Source organism: Lolium rigidum, chromosome 7 (assembly GCF_022539505.1).
Source record: "Lolium rigidum isolate FL_2022 chromosome 7, APGP_CSIRO_Lrig_0.1, whole genome shotgun sequence".
NCBI classification, from domain to species: Eukaryota; Viridiplantae; Streptophyta; class Magnoliopsida; order Poales; family Poaceae; genus Lolium; species Lolium rigidum.
The window spans coordinates 307,903,346-307,929,805 of NC_061514.1; the positions used below are offsets into that span (position 1 = coordinate 307,903,346).

A 26,460-nucleotide genomic window follows, 5' to 3' on the forward strand; every position below is an offset into this window, starting at 1 on the left:
TAGATTGAAAATTATAGCTGATTACTAGCGTTTGTAGCAAAAAGACAGAAACCCATATAAAGACAGCCACCCCTTGTCAAACGAATTTTTTTTTGCGTTTGGAAATTGTATGACTAGAAGTCTACAACAGGTAGATATACCTCATCACTCGTCACAGATGTGTCCTACAGGAACTACCGGCTGGTAGGAGTAACTAGCGGTTCAAAACGTTGGCAGGTTGAATCAGTTTAGTAGAAGAACCTGCATAAACTGCGACCTTTTTTACCAAGTATTTTTACAAGAAAAATGACCACAATTTCTTAGTCATGGCATAATATCATGTCATTTGGCTTCACAATCGCATGCACAGTCAAGATGAAGTTATTATCCGTGCAAAGAGAAGAAAAGGGTCAAGGAATCTTGACGTGCCGAGCACCCTAGTTTGGAAAACAAGGAGGGCCACTTCCACCAATGCATCCTAACACGAGAGCCGATAAGTTCAATTAGAGGAGCATACGATTAACATTTTATGTGGAGAGATAAAAGACTATCCAACAGAATCAACATGGACAAATGAATTTCACAAATGATAATTCTTTGGGGATGAGCAAGAGTAGAACAATTTGATCTACAAAAAATGCAGAATAAAACTACAAAAGACATCTACTCCCAGAGATTAACAGGTCTCTCAGCAGCTAAGCAGCATGTGGAAACCCAATCTTTTACATCCTAATAGAAAATTGCATCACGAGTCCTTAAGATGGTAAATTACAGTCCCCAAGGAGACATCAGCTAGCTAAAAGCAACCTGCAAGACGCTCAGGTAAATAGTGTGAAACCGCCATGAGCATCTACAATGCGCTTTGAAATGCTAAATCATATGCCTGTGGTCATAACTTACCGAGTAAGATCAAACTGGCCAGGCAATGATTGTTCCCTTGGTTACACTACATAATCCTAGCCTGCAGACATGATCTTAATGAGAAGGCTGGTGCCAGAGTGCAAGGGTCACTGCAGTTCCGAAGAATCACCAAGCGGCAAGCAGCTTTGGATGCATTTACCATCTGTATCATGGTGTTGCTTTCAGCACCTCCCATCTTTAGCTCACAGAAAACTAGTGCCCAGCGAAAAATCACTGAAGTTGGAAAGGATCTGTGAGCGGGTGGTTCCAATCTGCTGTGCAATGTCAAGCTGCTCTTCTAGCGATAACATCTCGTAGCTACAAAAAGAGAGTAAAATGTGGATTAGAAAACAATATAGCGTAATATAGGATTAAAATAGAACAACATTCTACAGTAGCGAAGTTAACAGGCTCTACAATCTAGTGATAAATGGTCAGCTGGAACAGAGTCAGCAGGATTCAGTCACAGGTGCGATTAGTACCTGGTTTCTTACAGAAGCTGGGTTAATCTGAGTTTTTACCAATCATATTGATTTTCACAATATGATATTTAAAGCATATGATTTTGGATATATTTAATAAGATTGCATAGAACATAAGAGTCGAATAACAAGTTGTTAATGCAATAAACTGATGTGTGGGAGCTTCACTTACTATGAAAGAAGCTCAAAGTCAATGATGTTATCTGGTCCAGGACGATGCGCCTTCCCGTTAGATTTAAACTGCCTGAATGATTTTGGATTCAGGCCGCACACATGGGAGACAGCATCCACAAGCTTCCTTTGTAAGCTCTGGAGCCGGCGGAATGTCAACTCATCAACAGGTGCGATGCATCCGATGCCACCATCTAGAGTACTAAACAGAAGAGCAAAACGATTTGTCTTCTCAGATGCTATGGGAAGCATCTGCAACCTCAGAAACTTGCTTATATGGGCTCCAACATGAAATTCTGCTCTGGAAAGGAGCTTCTGCCCCTTCCAGCTCTCCACCATTTTGGGAGCATAGTACAAAATCTGCAGATGTAAAGTGCAGTGAGTAATAAGGTGAACAGAGGAAGCATATGCCATATAAGTCAATGAAATAGTATCCCCATTTCTATTAGCAAATGTAGCACACAAGCAACATCAATGTGTCAAATGGTAGATCAACTAACTATTGGCAGCGTAGTTTCGCTGAAATGGAGTACTGCAAAGTGCTCAATCATATCCAGCTAGCTCAAGTAGATGGACTTGAAGTGTCATTTAACACTAGTAACATGATTAATTACTTGATTCCGTACTACCAGTTGATTTTCTGATATCAAGTCGGCCACTAAAAAAGTTCTGTAGGTTTAGAGTTATTACTTGATACATGTTTACTGTTAAGCCCTGGTAATTGATACTCCTAGTAAAATTACTACTCCCTCCGTCTCACAAAACATGTCGAAGGTTTGTCAAAGTTTGGCTGTATCTATTACTATTTAGTGTCTAGATACATCTAAATTTTGATAAACTTTCGACATCTTTGTGGGACGGAGGGAGTACTACCTCTGTCCATAAAAAGATGTCGCAAGTTTTTCTATGAACGGAGGGGGTATTACAGGAGCCAATCTGGCAGTATCGATGCAATTTTGATTTAGTACCATCAAGAACTCAATAGATCACTTGCTGATGGATTTAGCAAGAATGAACATTGAACATAAGCCAGTAATACAAAAGATTATAAGGAAGAAATAACCTGCACATTCTTGTCAGAGTCAGAAACTATAAGGCTCAATGTGCTTCCATCAATTAGGAACTCAGTCGCGAAGCAATCAAGAGATCCAAAGTCCTTTGCAAGCAGAGTCAGCTGAGAACCTTGCTCCTTCCAACTAAGAAAATACACACTTTTATGGATGTCACCGAACAAAACGAAATTTTTGACCTGAAAATTAAAAGAATATCAAAGGACTGCACAATTTTCAGACCACACTGACCAAAAAACCAAGCGTAAATGGCTACTTCGCATGTCGCTTGAAAAATCACCCTACAAACAGGTCGTTACAGCATGCAATAGCTAACTGTAAGGCAACATCAAATACAAGAAGAAATATACCATCATAAAGAATATGAAATCAAGACAGTAGGGTAAGGCGTAGTATCCAAAGCTTAAATAGATACAAACTTTAAATAAAGACAGCATGTCAGTGGACCATATAATTTGCCACCAAATGAATATATGAATCACAGCCCTGAACGAGGCTGCAAGTGGTGAAGTCAGGTGGTGAAAGAGGAGCTCATGCGCCTGCTCAAGTAAGAGCAGATACATACAGCGTGCCGGCTCTTGAGGAAGAGCGACACAGCATCCCAAAGAACAGAGAGATCACAAGCGGTAAAATTATCCACTGGCAAAAAATCACTTGGGGGACATGGAGGCACGGACCTTCTACATGAGGCTCTGATCAGTTTGTCAGAACAGAAAACATGGCTCAGATATCACATTCGCTCTCCGAAGTGAGAACCACTTGACTGAAATGACTCGTTGAAGTATAATACAGAGGAACTGGCAAGCAGAAAAGGTCCAAATCAAACATTCAATTTTGCCCCAAAAAAACTAGCTCAACCAACACGCGGAAAGTGCATGCAGCAAGCAGAGAGATGGGGGCGCATGCATTCAGATCAAGCGATGGGAGGGCCAGTGAGAAGGCGTAAAAGATTCGATTTGAACATTAAACTGTGCACGGCTGTAGAATACATCCATCCATGGTAGACGCTTCATTTGAGAATTCATAGTGAACTTCTTAAAATGATCTCCACAGAATTTGCTTCAAAACTTGTCCAATTGCACGCGAACTAGCATCACAGCAGAAACTCTATGATGGGGAGACACTAACAAAGTAGGACAAGAGAAAACTCTGGGAATTAGCCAAAAGCAATATTCATCTACTGGCCGGGTTCCTGTGTGCCACCTAAGCATGGTATTTCAGTTTAGTCTTCCAAGCAGTCAAGAACAGAATAGATTATATGTTCGTGGTTTTGGAGAAGGGACAGATAAATTCACTCCTTATTTGCTTTCCTTAACTAATTTGTTCTTGAAACATTGGAAACAAAAGGATTTCACTTTGTAGGAGGGAGGCTAATTACATAGATAAGAATTTAATGTTCACATTGGACAAAATGATGTCTAGAGAAACCAAAACAAGTAATTAAGCACCCAATTGCGTGCTTAAGGATGTAAAGTGAACCAAAGGTTGTGCAATACTCACAATGTTCAAGCTCACGACATGCAAAGGGGCATCATAGAATGCAACAGCTGTCAATTCAGAACCAGACCATTTGTTCAATGTGATTTTTGGGCCAGAAGCTATCACAAGATGACCTTGAAGCGATGCAACAGCTGATACAGCACCTTTACTCTCTTTTGAGTAGACTTCGGTCACCTGAAATTAATCTATACATGTTAAAAAATAATACAGCGGTAATTTAGATGTAAGTAGGAAACATTTTCACATGATTGGCAGTTCTCCCGTGCAATACCAGATTTTGAGAATTTTCACTTTTCGTGAAAGAGAACAGAAGCACCCGTCCTCTAGCAGCTACGTCCTCCCCTTGGACATAAGCAGTCCCGATGGCCATCAGGGTTTCATTTTCCTTGGTGGTTGTGTTCTGAAGTCAAAATGCATAACCTTTTGGTGATTAATAAGTACATATGGACATTTGGTCATCAGATTTTGGGCCCAAACAAACTTTAAGACCAAATATAGAAGGTAGCAAAGATGAAGATAGAGCATGTGGCTACTCAATCTGTCTGATTTTTGTTTAAGCAAAGACTAATAACTGAACTGGAACGAGCTGAACTAGCTTGAAGTGTGGAAGGAGAAAAGAAGTGCATACATGTAATGTAACAATGCGCACAGTCAGAGCATTTTCAAATGATTGCATTGGAATAGTGGACCTTGTCTCCCAACGTCCACCAGGTTTCTCCAACTCCAAAACGCGAACCTCGAATTCCTCAACAGTATAAGTCTTTTGGAGGTCATCAGCACTTGTAGCATCGTTATCCATGTGTTGAACCAATTCTTGATCAGCCATAATAGAAAGCACTTGATTTAAGGGGCGCACAACCTGCAAGAAACATAAATTACATATCTTGAAAAGGTAAGTGTGCATATTTTGTTATTTGATACTACCAGGTAAGTGCAATCAAAGATGGCAACAACGAAACAACGTTATCAATTATCAATGAAGTAGCAGGTGCATACTACTTACAGGAATAGACACAATAAGTGGATACAGGGACTGTTCTGCATAATATGTGACCTGATGTGGGGTACCATGCAAAGGTACCTGCAAAGTGCAATATGTGAAAAGCCTGCAAATAATCGTAGAGATACAACTTATGTGTAGTTGTGTACATAAAAACAAAATTTACCTTCTGAACAGGCCAGTAGTTGTCATAGTTATACGCTGAGGGCAATTGGCATATCTTCAGAAAACCCTACAGAGGCACGAAAAAATCATCAATCCAAAAATTCTAATAAGTTGTGAGAACGATAAAATATCCAGATAACTCTTTACCAGTGATGTAACATATATAAGTCCATGAAAACAATTTACGTTGTGGAGAACAGTGAAAGCTTCAATGGGACCATCACATAACTGCAAAACGGAATAAGCTTAAGACAGGATGGCTCCATTGACAAGAAGTAAATATAGGAATACTTGAAGTTGCATACAAATGCAGTGTATTGCTAGATTTCGAGATGCATAATATACCATAAAAGATTTGGATGTTGTAAGAAAGACCACACCAAGTCATGTCAATTTGGCATTATCAGCTTAAGTGTGATGAGTTGTGGACACATCTCATCATGCAGATGACAAATTGCGAATATATTTTTTCAGAGCAAAGGAAAATAGCGAATATATAAATTAGCTTCCTACAAAAAAAAAAGTGATGATAGTGTATGCGGTCATTTAAATCTTTGGAGAACTTGAAATGTTGAAACATTTCAATATCATCTATGGCTGTGTTTGACATTGCAGTGGCTTTTCAGAAGCAGTGGTTTAATTATCCTTCCATATATTGAAGTTAGTACTTACTAGAAAGACTCTTTCAATTAGATGTACCAGCAAAATCTTGCTGGAAAAGTAGAAAATTCCGAACTGACTTAATTCCACAGTTCAGTACATCACACTTACGCAACCACAAACTAAGCCTAATTGGAGAACTACACTCTTTCTCAAAGTGTTGTGTCATAACACTAACAGCGATTAGAGAACTAGAGGCATCTACTTGAATAACTTCAGGTGATATTGTTTTCGAAATTTTATTCAGAGTCAGATTTAAAAACTATACATTTCAGCATGCAAAGGAATTAAATTAGTGTGAAATACTTGTAAACAAGCATGGAATCATAGAATGAAGCAAAGAAAGAGATCGAATACAAGACAGCAAAATACTTCAGCTTAACAACATACCTGTGGATGCACCCGAAGTCGTTGTCGACAAACCATAACCCAGACTGGCTTCGTGCCACTAAGAAACAATCCCTCATAACCTCCAATATTGTTAAAAATCGTGATTCTTGGTCGTGCAAGATTTGATATGTCTTCGCGTGACGGGAAGTCAACAGAAACCCGGTGAAATCTCAGATTTCTTAGTCTCGTGTCACTGGTGTTGCCAACATCCGCAGAACCATCAGGTGAAAATGAATTAGCTTTCATATTGCCTTCCAAGCCTTCATAGCAATAAGCATGGTAACACAACAATGTCCCATCGTTCAACAAGCCAAAAAGGAATGGGCGACTGAACTGACCAGACCATCTATTCATTGCAAGCTCAACTATCCGAATGTTATTTGCTGCTTCTTTCTTCAGAGAAACCTTAGTGGCATCCGGTCCTTTTGCACCATCAACCAGAAGTGACTCGCCAGAGAAGAAACTTTCCACAGAGAAAACACATCTGAAGGTAGGCACTTCGAATATTTCTAGTTTACCACTTTCATAGCAAACGATACAGTATATATCAGACTGATCCTGAGATGAACTACCACTACCATCAATCGCCTCTGTAATGCCACTAGATAGCCATGCATCACTACGCGTTTTTCTCAGCCATGGCTCGGGGCCTCTGTCACGATAAAGTGTGCATGCAGATATTCTTTCACTTGAGCTTGTGAAAATACTGGGAGCATTGATGGAAAGAGCACAAGTAGACTGATCTGAAACAGGCAATAAACAGATGTATTTAGTTTTTTTTCATGATTGGAGATAATACAAGTCAGAAAATAAGATGTAGTAGTCAACTTTTTTGTTAACTGGGCATGACTTTTATGGTGGTCATAGGATGGGAAGCCTGGCAGCAAGAGATGTGACTTGATGAGAAACCAAACCCCAAGGGCTGGGAGGAACTACGAAGAAGAGAACCAGAAATTATATTGGTTTATTCTTGCTTGATAATTCCTCAATGACATATCCTTTATACTGGAAAAGGCTGATACCATAAGAGTACTCCCTCCGTTACATATTAATTCACGCTGAGGGAGTACGAAACGAACAAACCAGACTGCTAGATGAAAGGAAATTACTGAAAAGGATATATAGGTCCTAGCTCAACTAGATACCTAAAGCATGTCTACTGCTTCCTAGATTGGGCATGGCCCATGGGAGATGACTTGCATAACATAGGCCAAATAAATTAAATGATTGTCTTAGCTTTGACCTATTAGTAGTGACTCAGGATTATGGGGGCGAAAATCAGGCTATTCTATGGAAGGGGGGTACCTAGCATGATGATGTAAAAAATCTTCTAGTACTAAAAAGAGAACATCACACATGTGACAGTTCATAACGAAAATATGAGGTTTTAAGGAGGGGCAGTAATTCATATATGGTCTCTTTATCTATGAAGTATGAACATGATCTTCACAAAGCATCATTCTGCATTGCCTGAGAACTGAGATTAGCCTTTTTATTCCATCCAGACCTCACCAGATCACAGGTTTGGCGCTGAAATAAGGATTTAAAATAGATACTTCCCTTTTACAGACATGTTAAAATAGCTGAATACACAACTTTATAAATAGTTTAACTAATGAGAGAGCTTTGCTACACAGTATTCAACGTCCTGAAAACCATGCATGTTACTTTTCCTATAAAGCCATATGAAGCTAGATGAGTAATTTGTACCACTCCCCTCTTATTTAGTCGCTACTAGGATCTCTGCAAAAACAATTGTTTTGGAGCTAAGTTTTTCACACTGCTGACAAATTTGGCCCAGTTTATGACTGGCCAAGTTTAAAATTTCAAAGTTTGACTAAATTTTGAAAGACCACAGCAAAAAAGCATGAAGTCAAAGAATGCTGCAGTAGTGGATATACTATACCCCCAACAAGAAGTTGAATAGTTCCATCAACCATTTTCAAAAGAACGTATGGATCTGCGATGGAAGCAGATGCCACTCCAAGAGGCTCAGAACTTGACGACGACGATTCTGAAGAATGCGCGGTAAAGTTTAGCTCTTGCGTCATGAAAGAACCATCAAGCACACGAGCACCTGTGGCATATACCTGTATGACACGCCTCCTGCAAAGATTCAAACAGCATAAGAATGATAAAAACCACTAAATAATAATCTTGCACTGTGACAAACATAATTCAAAACTAAATCACGAAACATCTCCATCCATTGTTATAGAAAGATGCCAAAAATTTGCTCTCCAGGCTCCAAACTGGCTTAAATCTAACCCGCTACTATGCTGGTCACACATACGTAGCAACCAGCATGCATTCGTCCTCACTTCACATAAAAAGGTTAACTGGGAGTGCCGAGTGGCAGCCTTCCAAAACATGGGTATATAATGCCGATGCTCTACCTTCCTAAGAAATGTGGGACTATTACTTATGCATGCCATTTTCATGGTCTGCGCATAGGTGTGAGCTCAACTAGGCTGGTTGTCAGTTTGCCACACAAGACCTGTATTACACTTGCCTGATGATATAAATAACTACTCCCTCCGATCCAAAAAAACAAAAGTGTGAGAACTTAGTACAAAATTTCCGACAATTTTTATGGATCGGAGGGAGTAAAATAATATAAGTAATAGTGACTGACTTTAGACGTTTACAGTTTACATGCTTTAAGATTTGAGAAAGATTCTCATGGAGCAAGGAAGCATTTCCGTTGATTTTTAGCTTTATCACATGAGGGAAACCTTCCAATCAGTCTTCAATATAGAATTACTTTGAGTAAATAAATGCAATGACAAATTAGACGCCTCAAGAGTTTGAGCAGGCTTTAGTAGCTCATGCAGCCCAGGCAACAGATCACCATCAGCATGTCATTGGGCTGTGCTGACCTGGCTGGCTCATGCAGACGGCAGACCAGGCATCCAATTCCCCAAGATACATGCAACCCAGTCGGTATGTCTGTACATTCTATAAGGCTACTGATGATCTAATACACTGTGCAAATTATGTCAATGTGCTGTGTCAACCCTGTATAGGGTAGTGTCATATAAATTTAGAAAAAAAAAAAGTAATCATCGGCATACCTTCCAAACAAATTACCAGCAGCAATGGTTGCCCCTTGAACATAATAGTCAACTGTTTCAGTGACTTCCCCTAGATCATCACCTGTCTCGAGTACCTTGCATAACATAAGTACAGACAATTCAGTGAGAACATACGTTAAAAGAAAACTATGTCACACACAGCTGACAGAAACTTACAAAATCTAGTACAATCAAACTAACCCACTGAGGTTTATAAGCAGGTGGCCAACCCCCTAATCATTGCAAAACCGTTCAAATAGGATGTCGATTGGTTGCCAACATGGAATGCCACATCAATGTGGACCCAAATTGTCATAAGTTCCTTCACCTCTCTCTCTCGATTGGTTGCCAACATGGAATGCCACATCAATGTGGACCCAAATTGTCATAAGTTCCTTCACCTCTCTCTCTCTCGATTGGTTGCCAACATGGAATGCCACATCAATGTGGACCCAAATTGTCATAAGTTCCTTCACCTCTCATACTGGAACACATGGCAACTTCAAAAATACCTTTCCCATTTTCCTTCAGGCCCTGCTTGGAATGTAGGTTTAATATTCCTGGCCTGTTTTGTTGTGCCCACGAACGGCCGGATTTGGAGCAGGGCCTCAGCAGGCCCGTGAAGTTTTCTGGGTCTGCCGTGCACTAAACGCACGGGCAAAAAAACGGAGCGGCAGAAAATAAGACGAAACAAGCGATGATTCCGGGAACAGATACGGCACCTAACTTTTAGGTCTGTTTCGCTAAAAGAACGCAGAAATAGGCAGGGCCTCATGATTTTTAGTGAACCGAGATTCTGGTTTACTAGGAACAGATGGCTGGTCCTATTTTGAAACTAGTCCTGATGTTCTCTATAGCCATGAATCATTTTTAGAATTTTTGAAGCTTTTAGAGATGGGAGCGGTCAGCTTCCATGCAAAATGCTATGTTTAGTTCCACGTGACACACAGATAAAAAAATATCATAAGCATTTAAGTTTAGAATACATGTGCAAGGAAATGGTACCAAAAATCAAATTTATGTTACCATTGTCCGGCTCTCCAGACTTATTATCAGATACGCATGATATTCATTATATTCAGTGGTATGTCCACGGGAGCTTTTATAGTAGACTGTCCAAATACCTCTGCAACTTGGTAATTCCACCTACACAAGTAAAGAACAAATGTAAGTAAAGATAGAAGTAACATGAAGTTTCCATGAAAATAATGAGAAACAACATTGCGACATAGATCTCAACTGAATACCACTAAAAGGCATGGGATTTAAGGTGAAATCTGCTGTTCAAGTTCTTCAAAATGCATTGATGGAATTATTAAGAGTCCGAATTGAACAAGATATGACCCAGTGGTAACACTCTCCTATGTTAATAGGGATTGTCATTAGATATGCTCCCATAGATTTACTTATTTTTGGATAGTCGCACAAAATTAGCATCACATCCCACCAGGTTCAATGTAAAAGTACGGCAGATTAACACGATGTCACATTAGCATCACAGCAAGAGTCTGAATTTCTGTGATTGTCTATGGCAATATTACCTTTCCCGCAAACATCTACTACTACCTCCATAAAAAATAACTGTCTTAGTTATGTCTATATACAGATGTATCTAGACACATCTTAATTGTAGATATTCCGTGTATAGAAAAAGTTGAGACACTTATTTTTGGATGGAGGGAGTACCAAATTAGCAATAAGTAACCAACCACGTGTTTCAAATCACTATTTACCATAGTATGTTATTGTGCGTAGTACAATGTTTAAAGTGGCCCAGTCTGATCTATCTCATGCCTAAAGTCCAAAACAATAGGCCACCAAACAGATAGAGGTCCAACAATATCTGCTGATCGGCTATCAGAAAGCCAACAGATCACAGTGATATCAGATGAACAAAGGAAGCAAATAACATAGTAAAGCATTAACTTCTATCCAAAAGAATGAGCACATGTACCGGGATGAAAAAAAGGAAGAAAATGCACCTCAGTAATTAAATCAGGCCGAATAGATTGTTGAAGCACAGAAAGTGCTCCATTCTTTCCATGACCAGAACAGCACACCTAAAATAGAGTTATTAATGTTACAACGAGAGTAGCTGAAATGGAGAAACTAAGGTCACATATAATAAGTTAACGGTACTGACACATTCATGCATGATGTGCAATTTCGTGTATATTGAGAAACATTGGAAAGTAACACACAAAGTAAGGACACAAAAACAAATATTCTGATGATAAACCCGTTCCTCATTTATGTTCTATTACATTTTTCACATGCGTTCCACTGCTTGTCAGGGTTCAATCTACCCATTCTTTGACTTTCTTATTATTTATTAAGTGTTTTCTTGACCCCAACATCATATGAGATTGTAAATTCTTAATAGAACCACATAAGAGGCTAGTACTGAACTACTAATACCATAAACCATCAGGCAAGCAGGATTTGGGTCCTTAGTTGTAATGCAGTAGTGATTCTCTAAATAACAAATAGGCAACATGCATATGTAACAACAAAAGCTTGTACAACTCGAACAAGATAGATCTAATTATAACAAAAGACAGGTGAAGTCCCATGCAACTGACCAACTCATAATTGCTTTGCTTCGCATTTCCTGTCGCATTGGGATCTGCATTGGCTCTTAAACCATATGAAAAATCTTTCAGAGGACCAACATTGATCAACGAATCTCTCACAATGTATGAGATTTTCTGTAAAGTATAAGTGAAACAAATCAGTGACACAAAAGAAAAAATAGCAAGCAACCACCATCATGTGTTCCGTAAATTCATCATGCATACTCTAAGAAAACAGTACATGGAAGTTGTAACTAACAGGAGGATACATAAAGGATATCTATAGTTCTACACACAGCATGATTTTAGCGCTAGAGAGTTACATATAGAACAGATTACCATGCAACCGAAAGTAACATTCAGACCTGTGCTGACTCTAGACTGTTTGGCAACATATTATTCTGAAAAGAAAGTTCCTCAACACTGGTTACATCCTGTAAAACATCAGAAGGCACCCTCTTTAGGCGCTTCGAAAATGGGAGATCACCTTCAATATCAGCAGACCGCTGCACAAGTAGATCACCATATATCAGCAACCAAATGATGTGTTTCAAACCTATTAAGGAAAGAACGATCATATAAATTTGTGAAATGAGTGCACTGATTAGTTTTGGTTCAACGTCAGTTGTATGCAATATCTCAAAAACAATCACACATTCCATATAACTACCGTATACTGGTTTTATGCAGAATGAAGAAAGTGAGCACATAGAGACAACCCAAAGTTGTGGTTCCACATGCTAGTAGTACTGTGGGAGAAGTGAACTCAACACGAACTCAAAATTTCATACAGTAAATATGCGCATATGTTCAGTTATACAGTAAATATAACTGAACATATGCGGAAAGCTTTAATTAAGTAGAAGTAAGAATTCCATGTCTGCTTCGTAGGTCATTTTCATCGAGCACACCGGAGTATCAATGTTTTGGATCCCATTTTGAACATATCAACAGTACTTGAGTGTCACATTAAGTCAAATCATGTAGAATGTGTGCTTGGGTGTGCAATGGAGAGATTGCATTGGCAGAGGCCTGCCATACCCTAGTACTACAAAAGGAGGAAACCTCGGTCAAGATACAAAAACAAATTGGCATGGTTCTCGGCTCTCAAAAACCTAGCAGTTCATCTGGTTGTTTTCACTTTTCAAGAAATATTGTGTTGAAGATATTTGAAGCAAAACAAGCCTGTGTCGCCCATGGTTTTGCACTTCTCCAGTTTAAACGAAGGTCTGATCGGTTTTAGCAACTAAGCTTAAAACATTAGGTAGAAAGCCATTACAAAATCAAAATATAGCCCATGTACAGCACATACGAAAAGTATTTCTTGCACATGACAAGTAGAAGGAGGAGTCTCAGAACATACGTCGTCTGTCAAATCTGGTAACACAGATGCTGGCAAGCCACAGGAAAATTGCACAAGAAGGCTGTCTCCCAGACGGCTACCGAGGAAGAAGAATGAACTTCCAATAGTCGTAACACCCTGCAGACAAATGGATCAATAATATAAGAGAAAACCCTTCGGTTGGTAATTAACAAATATAAAAAAAGGCATATAAAGCAAAAAAGTGTGTAGGTAACCAACCGAACTGATGACAGATGCTTTTGACTTCATTAGATCTAATCTATGCACAGTTCTGCAAAAAAATTGAAGCAGATGATGAGATGATGTTTAACTCTGGCATGCCAATAAAATCTAGAACAGTCGCACAAATAATAGGACAGACAATGATATGTATAATATCATACCTCCCATCATAGACTACTGTAAGTAACAGCATTTCTCCAGTCTTTGTCGAGAACATTACAATGTCATTGGATAACCACGTCGCTTTAGCTGCATCAAGCTCCACATGGAAATTTATTTTAGGAATTTCTGGGCTGCAAAGTTGGCAAAGGAACATAAGGTTGCCAGCTTTGGCATATACTGGATGGGGAAGAACTAAGGTATATGAATATATGGTACTGCTTGGGGCTAGTAAATACACTATTCCGCAGAACCTGTCCAGCTGAAATATTCAGTATTAAGAGAACCATGGAAAAACTAGGTACGTCCTTTCATCTTCTAATGTTTAAAAGCTGATTTCTCCAATTTTGACAACCAAGGCTCCAATATCCAATAATGGAGAAATGCTTTAGCAAGCTGTGTCTGTTAATACTGGTATTTATTGACGAATAGGTGGAGATGGAGGTTCGAACAGTCAACAAGTGTGCATATATGACATTCATTAGCAAGCAATGGTGGATGGCTATGCCAGACAGCTTAAGCATATAAGAAGCACCACAAAGCAGGTTTAAGAGCTGTAACTTTTTTTTCCCGGACAAGCTTTAACTTAGTTGTTAGCCACATATAGACCAAAATGTATGTTATGCAGACAAACAATCAACAACCAAGCAAGTTACTGAAAATTCACTTTCAAATCCACCCAATGGACATCTTCGATAGATCAGGTATTCAGGTGTGCTCAATTGCCAGTTGGATCCAACCTATATCAAAAAGGGAGTCACAAATAGTACCTGCCATCTGTCTGTGATGAGAAATTGTTGAGGGCAAGGGAACAAGAAGTGGACTGCAACAACAACAAAACTTAAAGTTCAATAACTCAGGATCAGCAAATGAAAAATAAAGTAAGCACATCCACCAGGTGTATTTAGAGGGACCAAACCTGACTATGATAATGGATCGAATTTGCACAGACCACAAGAACACCGCTAATAGGTGGAGGGACAGAAAGAATTTGATATGCATCATGCGGTAGGTTCTGGAAGCAAAATATCACCAATGTAATTTAAACTGAAAGAAATATAATGCGCAGCAGACAGAAAATGCCAAACATACAATCAATGTTACACCTCACTATGTTACAAAAATTATTAATGAAAGAACATACCCTCCGTTCCGCAAAAGAAGTCTTATTAAATTTTGTAAGAAGTCTAACCATGCTAAGTTTGACTAAGTTTATAGAACAAATTATTGAGGATTATAATATATAAATATAATATGAAAATATATTTAATAATGTATCCAATAAGACTAATTCAATGGTGTAGAGGTTGACAACTTTTTCTTGAAGTTTGGTCAAACTTTACATTGTTTGATTATTGACAAAATTTATACGCCTTCTTTTACGGAACAGAGGGAGTAGAAATCGATGTGGAAGATACAGAAGGCAGGAAATGTCAAAGGTACAATCAATTTTATATACTTACAGTAGCGGACCATATCATGGGGTGTTGCTTCAATGTCATGCTTATACTAAATGCAGATATCATACATGTGTGGTGCTTTGATGCGATACGCCCAGCCCATGTAGGCTCTCGCTCATGTAGTATGACCAATACAGGCTCAATATAACCTGAAGAAATCATAAGAGAAAAATGGTATGAATAGCGCTGTTTCACATTTGAATTATAAATGAAGTGAACAAGCACTAGTATGATATTTCACTAGAGGCTGTTTTGGATTTTTTTTTTTTTTGAACACGGAGCGCCCCGAAGGGTGAAGAAGCTTCATTGATCACAAACGGTGGGTGTACAATACATTACAAAGGACCCCATGAAATAGTAAATAACACATAGGTCCCTGATATTTGGACGGGCCGGATCTGGCCAAGAAGATCCCACCACCTACTCCAATACTCCACAAGGGTAGCAGACAGTACTAGGAACCCTAGACTACTATATACATCTGGCCAGGCTCCTCTCCTTCCTCCGCTCCACACGGCATCGCCGGCGGAGAAGAATCCGGATCGGGCCGGCAACAGGGGAGAAGAGCGGCAGACTCTCAAAGCGGCCTGGCTACTGTAGCGCCTTGAGAGGAGAAAAGGGGGAAAGCGCTTAGCCCCGGCTGTTTTGGATCAAACAAGTGAATTACGAATAAAGGACTAGGAACGAAAAGAAGGGTTTCAGATGGTTCGTGCTCAACATGCAAAGGCAGGACACATTTTTGGAGTCATCCCTACAATAAACAGAACCATGTGAAAAATTCTACTCCTTAGAACGTGAGATGATAGTAACAACTATATCCTAGCATGAAATAAGGACCCTAAGAACGTGTGGGAATGTGTGATTCCCTCCAAAATCCTTTCATTCAAACAGGCCTTTGTTTTAGTTGATTTTAACAATATAGAAGATTATTTAAGAACTTTAAGCCCTAGTATTGGACGTGTTAACGACTTTTTATGCATTTGGTGTCCTCCATAGATATCAGATATGTAGGGCACAGACCACAACACCAGCTAATGTTCTACAATCTACACTGAGGATTCCATACTAACAATTATGACTGTAATTGATGTGATAGATCTTTTAATGGTTTAGCAAGGAATGCAACAATTTGTTACACTACCTGGTAATGCAAGTAGGTTGAAAATATTTATCTAGTCCTCTTTGTGTAAATAAAAAAAAAAGTTCAGGCTACCTACTTATTCATTGTGAGATCCATCCCGCTAATTAGTAGTGTAACACACAAGACACAGCTATACGATGGTGATTAAGCTGTGAAATGCAAAATAGCACTCAGATATGATAATTAAAACAAATAGTTAAAACTCGAAAGACAACTGAAATTCATGGCATGGAGCCTCTCATGGGAGAATAAATATAAACATAATGGCAGTGTGAACTACTGAATACATATTTGAAAGTGATTTAAGGCAATTTCAAAAGCCTGACAGAAAATATGCCACTACACCCTAATGGCATACGTATGCACTAAAGTCCAGCAGAATTTATAAAATCATAGAAGTTAATACTGTAAATATAGGATGTGCAACCAATCTATATGCAAATGAGAGATCTTATCTCACCATGTACAAATGTAAAATCTTTGACATGACTCGTATCTAAAGCACGTAGGTCAATCGAATATGATGACTCAATACGGACAGCAGTAGAACTCAGTGCACGTGTAGGTTCATCTTCTCCTACTAAGCTCTGCCCGACCTAAGTACACAAAGCCAGAAGTTACAAATCAATATGCGCAATGTAGGAGTATAGAGAACAATAACATATTGGTAATTCTACTGGCCAGAAAAAGAAACCATGGTGCACCGAACTAACTTTAAATGATGAATCTAAAATCTAGAAACAAGTTAACGAGATGATAGGAACCTCCTGCTACTAGAGAAAAATGATAAAAGGGAACAAGAGACAGAAAAAAGTACCAAAAACTATGCACTTGATGAAATGAGATGAGTCGATGGAATATAACCTGGGCAGCTTTCAGAATGGTCATCTGTTGTCCGTAAACAAGTGCAGCCCCACATCTGCCTAGCGGATCGGCTTTTATGTCAGGACCCCAGGCAAATGATTCCCTGCCTCTTTTCAGATGCTGCCATTCTGGGCCCTCAAAGCAATGCATTGAGCTGAAATATCAAGAGAAGTAATCTGATAAGGTAGTGTGGCATTTGTAGCAAGGGCAAGATAGCAAACCAGCTTCAGCAAAAAAATAAGAATTGTAGGGTTCTTTTGATACCCAGGATTCGAAAATTGAGAGTTCGTATTTTCATGCCACCTTGAATCCCACAGGATGGGAAGGTTGTCAGAGAAATAGATAAGTTGAGTGAATGGAAATAACCAACAAACAAAGGGAATGGGGATGCTGTAGTTCAACCATGACAGCCTCTTGATCGTGTAATGCTGTAATACCTACTGTATTAACTAGACTGTACAAAGGAGATACTTTTTCCTAATAATTCACAACTATTGTGCCTACTGCTCTTGTGGTTGCAAAGTTTTCCAAGTGCCAAAACTACATTTTTTTTAATAGGTTTTTCTGTTCAGCTATGTATGGCAAACGAGAAAGCTACAGCCTCAATAATCAAATAATTTATCAATTACAATGAAACTAAGAAACCAGTGTGCATACCTAGTCCGCAGGCCATGGACGGCGTCATCGAATTCCAAACAAGTTATCTTGGCATCTCTGAAAGCAAGCGCAATGGAGTCTCGCCTATTTTCCGCCCCGTCCGACAAGATGGCCATCGACTCAATGTTGCCATGCAGCCTGCGCGCCATTCAGAGAGTTAGTCGACTGAAAGTCTGAAACTAACACAAGCTCCAATTCCAGAAATCCAAACGGGGAGGTAAATGCGAGAGCCCCAGGTGGTCCGCACCTGTAGTGGCACACCAGCTCCAGGCGCGCCCCCGAGATCCCGTCGAACACGGCGCCGGATGAGGAGGACGGCTGCGCGCCATCGTCGGCGACCGCCTCCGCCCTCACGGCGTAGACCTCCAGCACGTTGGCGGCCGCCACGACGAGGTTGGGGGTCGGCCCCAGGCGCTTCGGCCGGCTCGCCGAGTCGACGTCGCCCTCGGGCCCGGAGGCCGCCGCCGCCGCCGTGGAGAAGGCGGCGGCGTCGGAGGGGCAGTGGGTGATGAAGCCGGCGGCGCAGTGGTCGATGCCCGTGGGGCAGTGCATCATCTTGTACGCCACGTAGCTCATCTTGGCGGAGGTGGGGAGCTAGCTAGGGTTTTGGAGCGTGGTTTCGAACGTTCAGTAGGAAGAGGCGCCGCGAAGACGACGGAGGGGGAGGGGGAGGGGGATCGGGAGGTCAGCACCAGATTTGTCAAAGCCCTAAGAGCATCCCAGCCGTTGGCCTCCCAGGGACGAAATCCCGCGCTATTTAGCGGCGGATTGGACGAAACTTTTAACTTTGGCCCACGGAGCGCCGAAGTTTCAGCCGTCTCCCTAGTAGACACCCGGGTTCGCCGTTTTTTAGAGAAAAACATACCTGGATGATAAATTTCATGCATAATTCGGCGAATTTGACCACTTTTGCCAACATTTGGCTTATTTTTACAAATAAACGTTACAGTTTAACAAAATAAGACAAGTTTTCAAACAAATCAAATGGAAACTAGTTCGTGTTGCCTCGAAGCGTCCATAAGTGCTCCACCAGATCATCCTGCAGCTGTTGATGCATTGTGGAGTCTCGAATCTCCTGACGCGTGACAGACTCGGCGTACAAGCCGGACAGGCAAGCGAGGATGAGCAGGTGCTCCTCGTCTTGGGTGGCGGCAGCCGTTTCTTCTTCAAGAATCTCGGCGAACATCTGCTCCTCCTCCTCGTCGGAGTCCATGTCCGGCCGGGCAGTTGGACGAACACCTGCCGGGCGTGTCGACGAGGAGCGACGCGGGAGAGCTGCCTGGCGGCGGAAAATAGGCAGAGGGTACGACGGGCGGCGGAATATAGGCTGATGCCTGTTGGATGGAGGAACGGCGGTGTTGGGGCAACCCGCCGGCGGATTGGCGAGGGGTGGTGCCGGCGGCTAGAGAGCAAAGGGAGGGGAGGAGGGATTTGCGTCGACAAAGTGGTGGGGTTCGTCTGTTCTCTCGCCGACGAAGCGGGCCCGTCCCTGCTTTTCTCTCGTCCAGAGTCCCCGAGCGCTCCCCGGAGGGCCGGGGATGGCCTGGGCTCTCCGGACGGATGAAAGGCCTAATCCGGAAGAAATCGAGGAGTCGGGGGCGCAACTGGGCCATTTTCGTCCATCCGGATGACAAAAAGGCGTCCTGGGGGCCTCGTCGAGGAGACGGTTGGAGATGCTCTAACTTCTTTTTTTTTAAAAAAAATCAAAGCCCTAACTTCACTTTGGCACCTTAGAGCATCTCTAAGGTGTATATTATATTGGTGGAATCTCATGGTTTTACTTATCTACTCTTTTATAAAGATTTAATGGATTTAAATAATTTATAAGTTATATTATGTTAATGGAATCTCATATTGTGAAATAAGTATTTGTATGAGTATTATGTCCTAACATAGAGATGATGCAACACAATCTCTCTTATACTCTTTCAGAAGGGAAAACTCCAAGCAATTCGGTATTTTAGAATTAACACATCTCTCTTATACTCCTCTTATACTCCTTCGAAATGTTTGGATCTCAAATATAATACCTTAATTTAACAAGACTACGTAGAATGTCACTAGATGAAATTATAGCACACGTATCAATTTAATCCCTAGCGAGTCAACGGAAAAAAAAGGTAAAACCCAAAGTAGATCTTGAATTTTATGTCACTATTCAATTACTACCCCATGTTACTCCATCTATCACACACGTTCCTCACAAATCTTCTCTCATACAAGTTGGATAAAAAAGTACTTAAGAAGGGGTACATAATATGCATCTACTTATACATCTCACATAAAATGTAAGGGTACATTGCCCCTATGTGTGGTTTTGGTAATTAATGATAACCCCTATGGACTAATGTTTTCATTGAGTTTATATGAAGGAATATTCCATAGGTACTACTTGTAGTTCATGTGTTGGATTCAAGTATGGATGCCATGATGATAAAAGATATACCTTGAGTATCGGCATCAAGATCATTGATTTACAGTCATATATGTGATATGATCAAGCAGAAGAAATGAAGATGGAGTTCTTATGTGGAACTCAATATTATCCATGCTCTAGCTTATGTGTTAAGCAATGAATGATCAAGATCTTGAGTGCTTGATTCCAAGTGAAGAACTCAAGATATGGCTCTAAGTGGGTGTCATGATAGGCTCATGAGTTGAGCTATGGTTGACTAAGATTTAGAGCATGCAAATAAATGAAGAGTTCTTTATACACCTCAAGATAGTATGATAGAGCATGAGAAGATACAAGGTTGACCAATACAAAGAGTGAAGAATAGATTCAAGTTTGGTCAACACATGAAGCATGAAGAATGTGCCACGTGAAGTCATGTGGTATGGTAAGCCTTGTCAATTATGCTTCATGAACTAACTCATCATATATATGTCCTTGTGTTGTCTATATGGGTTAGGTATCTTTCCATGGGCATGCATCAAAAGTGAGATCTCATATAGCCCATGAGAGGATGACATCAAGTGGTGATCGTCATCAAGGTTGAGTTGGGCAAGTTCAAGTTGAGCATCTCAGGAGGATCACATGCTTGAAGCTTGCCGTCCATTTAGTGATAATGGACATGTGAAAATGTGCATCAATGGAGTTTTCCCATCATGTTGTATGGGGGAGCATTTATGAGTCTTCACGAAGCAACAATGATCAAGTAAGCCATTCCAGCTTGAGTGAAGCTTGAAGAGTTATCATCAAGATCAAGCGGGATGCGCAAGGCAAAGGTATGGCCTTGCTAGATTTTCCTTTTACCGGTCTCAAGGTGGTTGTTGGGAGACCGGGTTATAGGATAGATAGCCGCACTATCAAGAGGGGTTTTCGATTGGGTAACTTGATCACATCGTCTTAGGGAGTTCAACCCTTTGCATACTTTGCATATCCCTAGCTAATACTTATTGGTGTTTCTATGTGTGAGGTTCTTGAGCTTGTTGCTAGCTTTACAACAAGCCCAAATTCATCGAAAACGGAATCCGCATGCATCTTCTATTGCGTTTTCGAGTTTGGACGTCTTCACCGTTTCTTGACGGTGGGAGACTCCCTCTCTAGAACCATCTAAAAATATTCTGTGAGGAGTCTCCAGCTTTGTCGTTATCTTTCCAACAAAATTGGTTTCATGTCAATCGGAATTCAGGTTTTAAAGAAAAAGAAAAAGGTTTTGGCCTGAAGCAGTCCGGCCCACCGACTGGCACCGTCGGGCCTGCCACCGGCCCATCCGGTGCGCACCGGCCCACCGACTGGCACCGCCAGGCCTGCCACCGGCCCACGAAGGAGTTCAGAAACGTTTTCATCTTCGCCCGGATCTGGCCCCGCGCACGGTCCGGTTTGGTCCGGCCCTTGGCCCAGCCGAACTGCCTCTGGTTCGGATGGTCCGGCTCCTAGCCCGGCCGAATCGGCCCCTCCGGTTGGGCTCTTTTGGCCACCATCGGCCTGCTGCACCCCATCCGGCCTATCGGTCGGCGCTGCCGGCCTGTGCGCCGGCTTGTCCGGCGCCCAGCCCGGTGGACCGGCTGGGTCATTTTTCTGCCCGTTTTATTCCCCAACGACTCTATTTTTCCTTAGGCTATAAACAAGCTTTCTTCCACCTTCGACCGGAAAAGTTCTTCCACTCCCTCTCCTCCATTGTTGACTTTGATGAACTTGTCCTATCTCTTGATTCCCCCCATGATTCTTGCTCATTCTTGAGGGATCTAAGAGAGGAGATCTAGATCTACAATCCCCACCAATTCATTTCTCCTCTAAGTGAGGGGAACACTTTGGATCTAGATCTTGGAGTCATTTGTTGATGTCCTCTTTGTTATTCCTCTCTAATCTCATCCTACCATTTGTTGGTTTGGTGGGATTTGAGTGTGAAGGATTTGAACACCTTTGGTGTTCTTGCTTTGCATCATTGCATAGTGTTGAGCTCTCCACCATGATTAGTTCGAGTGAGAGACTGTGAACTTGTTACTCTTGGAGGGTGACTTCCTAGTTGGCTTGGTTGTTGTCCCGGTGATCTCTTCGTGGAAGATTGTGAAGAGGCCCGGGCTTCTCCTTCGTGGAGCTTGTGAAGTGGTTGTGGAGCTTGCCATCTCCGGAGTGGGGGAATAGCTAACCATAAGGAAAGGGACATTATCCTTCGTGGTTTTGGCTCGAAGAAGAAGGTGAGCCTTCGTGGCATTGGGGAATCCTTCGTGGAACCCCCACCTCTCCAAACGTGGTGTACCTTCTTGCAAAGGAAGGGAACACGGGAATACATCTTCGTCTCCGTGTGCCTCGGTGATTTCTATACCGGAGCTTACTTTCCTTATGATAGCCATCGTGCTTGAAGTACATATATCTTGCTATCACTTGTTGTTCATATATATATTGTGTCTATCTTGCTTAGCTCTAGTTGTTGCTGTTGCACTTAGTTGAGCCTAGCATATTTAGGGTTTGTGCTTGTAAACTAAACATTAGTTTAATTCCACATTCTTACAAGCTAAATCCGTAAGAGTTTTTAAACGCCTATTCACCCCCCTCTAGGCGACATCTCGCCCTTTCACAAAAGAGGATTCCAATCTCAAATATCAACTCATAGAAAAGAGGCCCACCACAAAAAGGTTACATAGATGATCATAATCATGTTTGGTAGATCATATGGTGCTAATACAATGATAAAACAAGAGAGAGATAGAACAAGATACTTCCACAAACCCATAGTCCAGAAGTGGATTATTCCCTTCTCATCATGGTGGTGTTGATGCAGATCTTCAAGGGGGTAGGAGATCTCTCTAGCAGGGCCTCCGGCAGAGGTTCCCCCCTCCAATCTTTGTTGGTGCTGACTCTATTTCGGTGTTTCTGATCTACGCTCCGCCTCCTTTATGATACACGGCGGAGGTCCTTTGTATAGGGGGTTTTATGCCAGGACCATAAGCTGGGGCTCTTGATGGCCGGCTGAGGATGCTCGAGGCGCCCAATCCTATGGATGGTGCGACCTAGGGTGGGGGTCGTGCCAGCTATAGGATTTTGGGCCTCCTGGCTCCGTTTGCGTGAAATATCATCAGTCCTTGTAAAATATTGATTCTCGAAAAAGCCCAGGTCCATTCACTCCGTATAGATCACTGAAAGTAAAAAATACACAAAACAAGATATTCCTGATTTGCAAACTTATAACTAAAATAAATAGGATCATTAGAAAATCCCCCAAAACAATATAAAACATTGATATAATCTTATATGAGATGCAAATACGAAGTAAGTACTATGTGGGAATAAACTACAAAGCTCATGTATGCATTTTAGATGCATCATCCGCCTGTTTCAACTTTGATCCAATCTCCTAAACAGAAACATTGCACAAAAAAGATGGTTTCCTCTAGATGTTGAATCTTCACTTCCTTCGCAGGACTCCAAGCAACTCTCATATGCTACTCAAATGTTTGAGGACTATAGAAATTTTTGGTATGAACCCTAGCAAGGGCAGTCCACTTCATACCTTCCTTCCTTCGGCGCAGCCTCTCCATCTTCAAAGATCAGATCGTCCAATTCATCGTCCTCTATCCCAAGGCGCTGAAGCAGATCATCAAACGCCTCCTCTTTTTCGCTTCTCGATCCTCCAGTTTGGCTCGAAACACTCACCGCCAGACTTTTCATCGCAAAAGTTGAAACAACCCTTGCCAAGATCTTGAGAAATCCCAAGGGGATAGGAACGGTATGGTGATTGGGACTTGAGACGATCTATTAATACCCAGAGGTATCGAAGGATCGGCCGTGGAGGATTGGAACTCCGTGTCGGGGTTGAAACCGGCACCGAAGGCTTAAACCCTGGTCGCCCTGACTTCCGCTAGAGCACTAGGTCTCGTGTCACACAAAAAGGCGTAGCTAAAACACCATCCCATTTAAACCTAGTTTCGAAACTAGCTATACAAGCAACCATCTTAGTTAGTTTTTCTATAAAAGTGGACTCGAGTGAGCAAAAACTAGAGTTGACTTACAAAAAGGGACTAACTCTAGGGCTGCACACCTGTTTAGTTGGCGCTGCACGAGGAGTCAAATCTAATACGAAAAAACTAGAGTCGGTTACTTTGGCGAAACCTGTTTTGACTATATTTGCCAGAACACTAAGCAATGTTGTTAGTGTGTCACATCTCCACCAAGTCAAATGTTTGAGAGGACTATAGAAATTTTTGGTATGAACCCTAGCAAGGGCAGTCCACTTCATACCTTCCTTCCTTCGGCGCAGCCTCTCCATCTTCAAAGATCAGATCGTTCAATTCATCGTCCTCTATCCCAAGGCGCTGAAGCAGATCATCAAACGCCTCCTCTTTTTTGCTTCTCGATCTTCCAGTTTGGCTCGAAACACTCACCGCCATACTTTTCATCGCGAAAGTTGAAACAACCCTTGCCAAGCTCTTGAGAAATACCAAGGGGATAGGAAGGGTATGGTGATTGGGAGTTGAGACGATCTATCAATACCCAGAGGAGTCGAAGGATCGGCCGGGGAGGATTGGAACTCCGTGTCGGGGTTGCAACCGGCACCGGAGGCTTAAACCCTGGTCGCCCTGACTTCCGCTAGAGCACTAGGTCTCGTGTCACACAAAAAGGCGTAGCTAAAACAACATCCCATTTAAACCTAGTTTCGAAACTAGCTATACAAGCGACCATCTTAGTTAGTTTTTCTATAAAAGTGGACTCGAGTGAGCAGAAACTAGAGTTGACTTACAAAAAGGGACTAACTCTAGGGCCGCACACATGTTTAGTTGGCGCTGCACGAGGAGTCAAATCTAATACGAAAAAACTAGAGTCGGTTACTTTGGCGAAACCTGTTTTGACTATATTTGCCAGAACACTAAAGCAATGTTGTTAGTGTGTCACATCTCCACCAAGTCAATTGGAGTTTCAAAAACTGCATGTTTACATTACAGTCACAATCACATCACCTTAAGAATGTGGAAATTCATCAAAATATGAAACTTGATCTATATATTCATCACTTCATTAGTAATCAAGGCGTCATTTTGTAATTCCGTGCATGCATATCATGCCAAACTTTCATGGGAGGTGGAGCGGGAGCTCCTCGAACCGATGAGTTTGCAGTAGTTGAACTGTGATGTGTTGTACTTATTTTTACCTTTTGTTGCCATAAAATTGATAAAAGCATGGAAAACAAGCACTAAAGAAAATCAAAATAACAAGGTCAAATAGGATGATGACAATCCACCACAATGTCAATCCTGCAAATAAGTGATTATAGTTCATTTAGTTTTAGCAGTTAAGTAGCAGGAAAACACAATGTAACCATCGAAATAACTAGGTCAAACAGGTTTACGAGAATCCACCAATACCAATTCCGCGGAGAAGTGATTATAGTTTTATCCATTCTGATTTTCAAAGCAGCACAAAAAAACACAGGGGAAGAAAAACATAAATCAGCCCCCGGTGAGGATCGAACTCACGACCTTTCCCTTACGAAGGGAACGCACTACCACTATGCTACGGAGGCTTTGTTGTATGGTGATCCGTCTTATTATTTTCTATTTATGGTTATTTTCAACACTATGCTTGACCCAACGTCACTCTGAACAAGATTTATCTAGCCTTCATCTGGAGTTGTGCGACGGGGTTACCAAATCGAGTAACCAAACTAAACTAAATCCGGAGCATACTGAAATTCAGGGGAGCAAAACATCTTACTCAGCCACGAATTCAATTGATTGTGTCGTGTAAGTGAAATGCTGGCGTCAATATGGCACGAGAACAGCACACCCTTCTCTTTAGATCTTATCTTGATCATGGTAAGAAAACACTGGTCCAACGCATCTCACAAAGCAGATCAGACAGAAGCAAGATGAGCTGTAAACGTCTGTATCCAGTGCGTTAGAACCCTCTAAAAGATGAGCCTTTTGATCTGAGTTATTCCCCTCCAATCCATAATAAGTGTCGTGGTTTTAGTTTAAACAACACTTGTTATGGATTAGAGGGAGTACTTTCTTTGTTCACTAATGTAATTTTTTTAGATATTTTTAAGCAGACTAGATACAAATCAAAATAAGTGCTAAAATACATCTAGATACATTTACGAAAAAAGATAAAAGATCTTAGATTAGTGAACGGAGGGAGTATTTATGTGCACTAACTTCTTTCGAAGAAAAGAAGACTTCTCTCATCA

General features: G+C 41.3%; 1 protein-coding gene and 1 non-coding gene across 4 annotated transcripts; both read right to left on the minus strand.

Annotated features, from left to right (window-relative positions):
* Positions 1–387: 387 nt before the first annotated feature.
* LOC124673807 (probable cleavage and polyadenylation specificity factor subunit 1) lies at positions 388–18,497 on the minus strand. 3 transcript variants are annotated; one of them, XR_006992830.1, is made up of 27 exons: positions 18,078–18,497; positions 17,831–17,968; positions 17,174–17,327; positions 16,770–16,905; positions 15,172–15,317; positions 14,628–14,723; positions 14,479–14,531; positions 13,711–13,842; positions 13,547–13,598; positions 13,328–13,444; positions 12,330–12,470; positions 11,974–12,099; positions 11,374–11,451; positions 10,418–10,537; positions 9,392–9,486; positions 8,224–8,423; positions 6,318–7,060; positions 5,415–5,495; positions 5,269–5,334; positions 5,106–5,183; positions 4,731–4,961; positions 4,374–4,502; positions 4,103–4,276; positions 2,596–2,781; positions 1,534–1,892; positions 880–1,197; positions 388–457 (listed from the first exon to the last, which is right to left on the minus strand). XR_006992830.1 is itself a non-coding variant. In XM_047209846.1 (26 exons), exons 1-26 carry the CDS (start codon positions 18,404–18,406, stop codon positions 1,083–1,085), a joined length of 4,275 nt encoding a protein of 1,424 aa, XP_047065802.1. In that variant the 5' UTR covers positions 18,407–18,497; the 3' UTR covers positions 584–1,082. The 3 variants fall into 3 exon arrangements, 1 of the variants encoding a protein (XP_047065802.1); XR_006992829.1 differs by lacking the exon at positions 388–457 and adding an exon at positions 584–786; XM_047209846.1 differs by lacking the exon at positions 388–457 and having other exon boundaries at positions 584–1,197.
* A 7,225-nt stretch (positions 18,498–25,722) lies between these two features.
* On the minus strand, positions 25,723–25,794 carry TRNAT-CGU. The gene has a single exon. It is a non-coding gene; the product is annotated as a tRNA-Thr (tRNA).
* Between the last annotated feature and the right edge of the window lie 666 nt (positions 25,795–26,460).

Coding starts and splice junctions, on each gene's coding strand:
- LOC124673807 (XM_047209846.1), bottom strand. CDS start 18,406: ATGAGCTACGTGGCGTACAAGATGATGCACTGCCCCACGGGCATCGAC. Junction 13,445..13,546: donor AAGCATCTGTCATCAGTTCG/GTTGGTTACCTA, acceptor ATTTGTCTGCAG/GGTGTTACGACTATTGGAAG. Junction 4,277..4,373: donor GTGAAAATTCTCAAAATCTG/GTATTGCACGGG, acceptor GATTAATTTCAG/GTGACCGAAGTCTACTCAAA.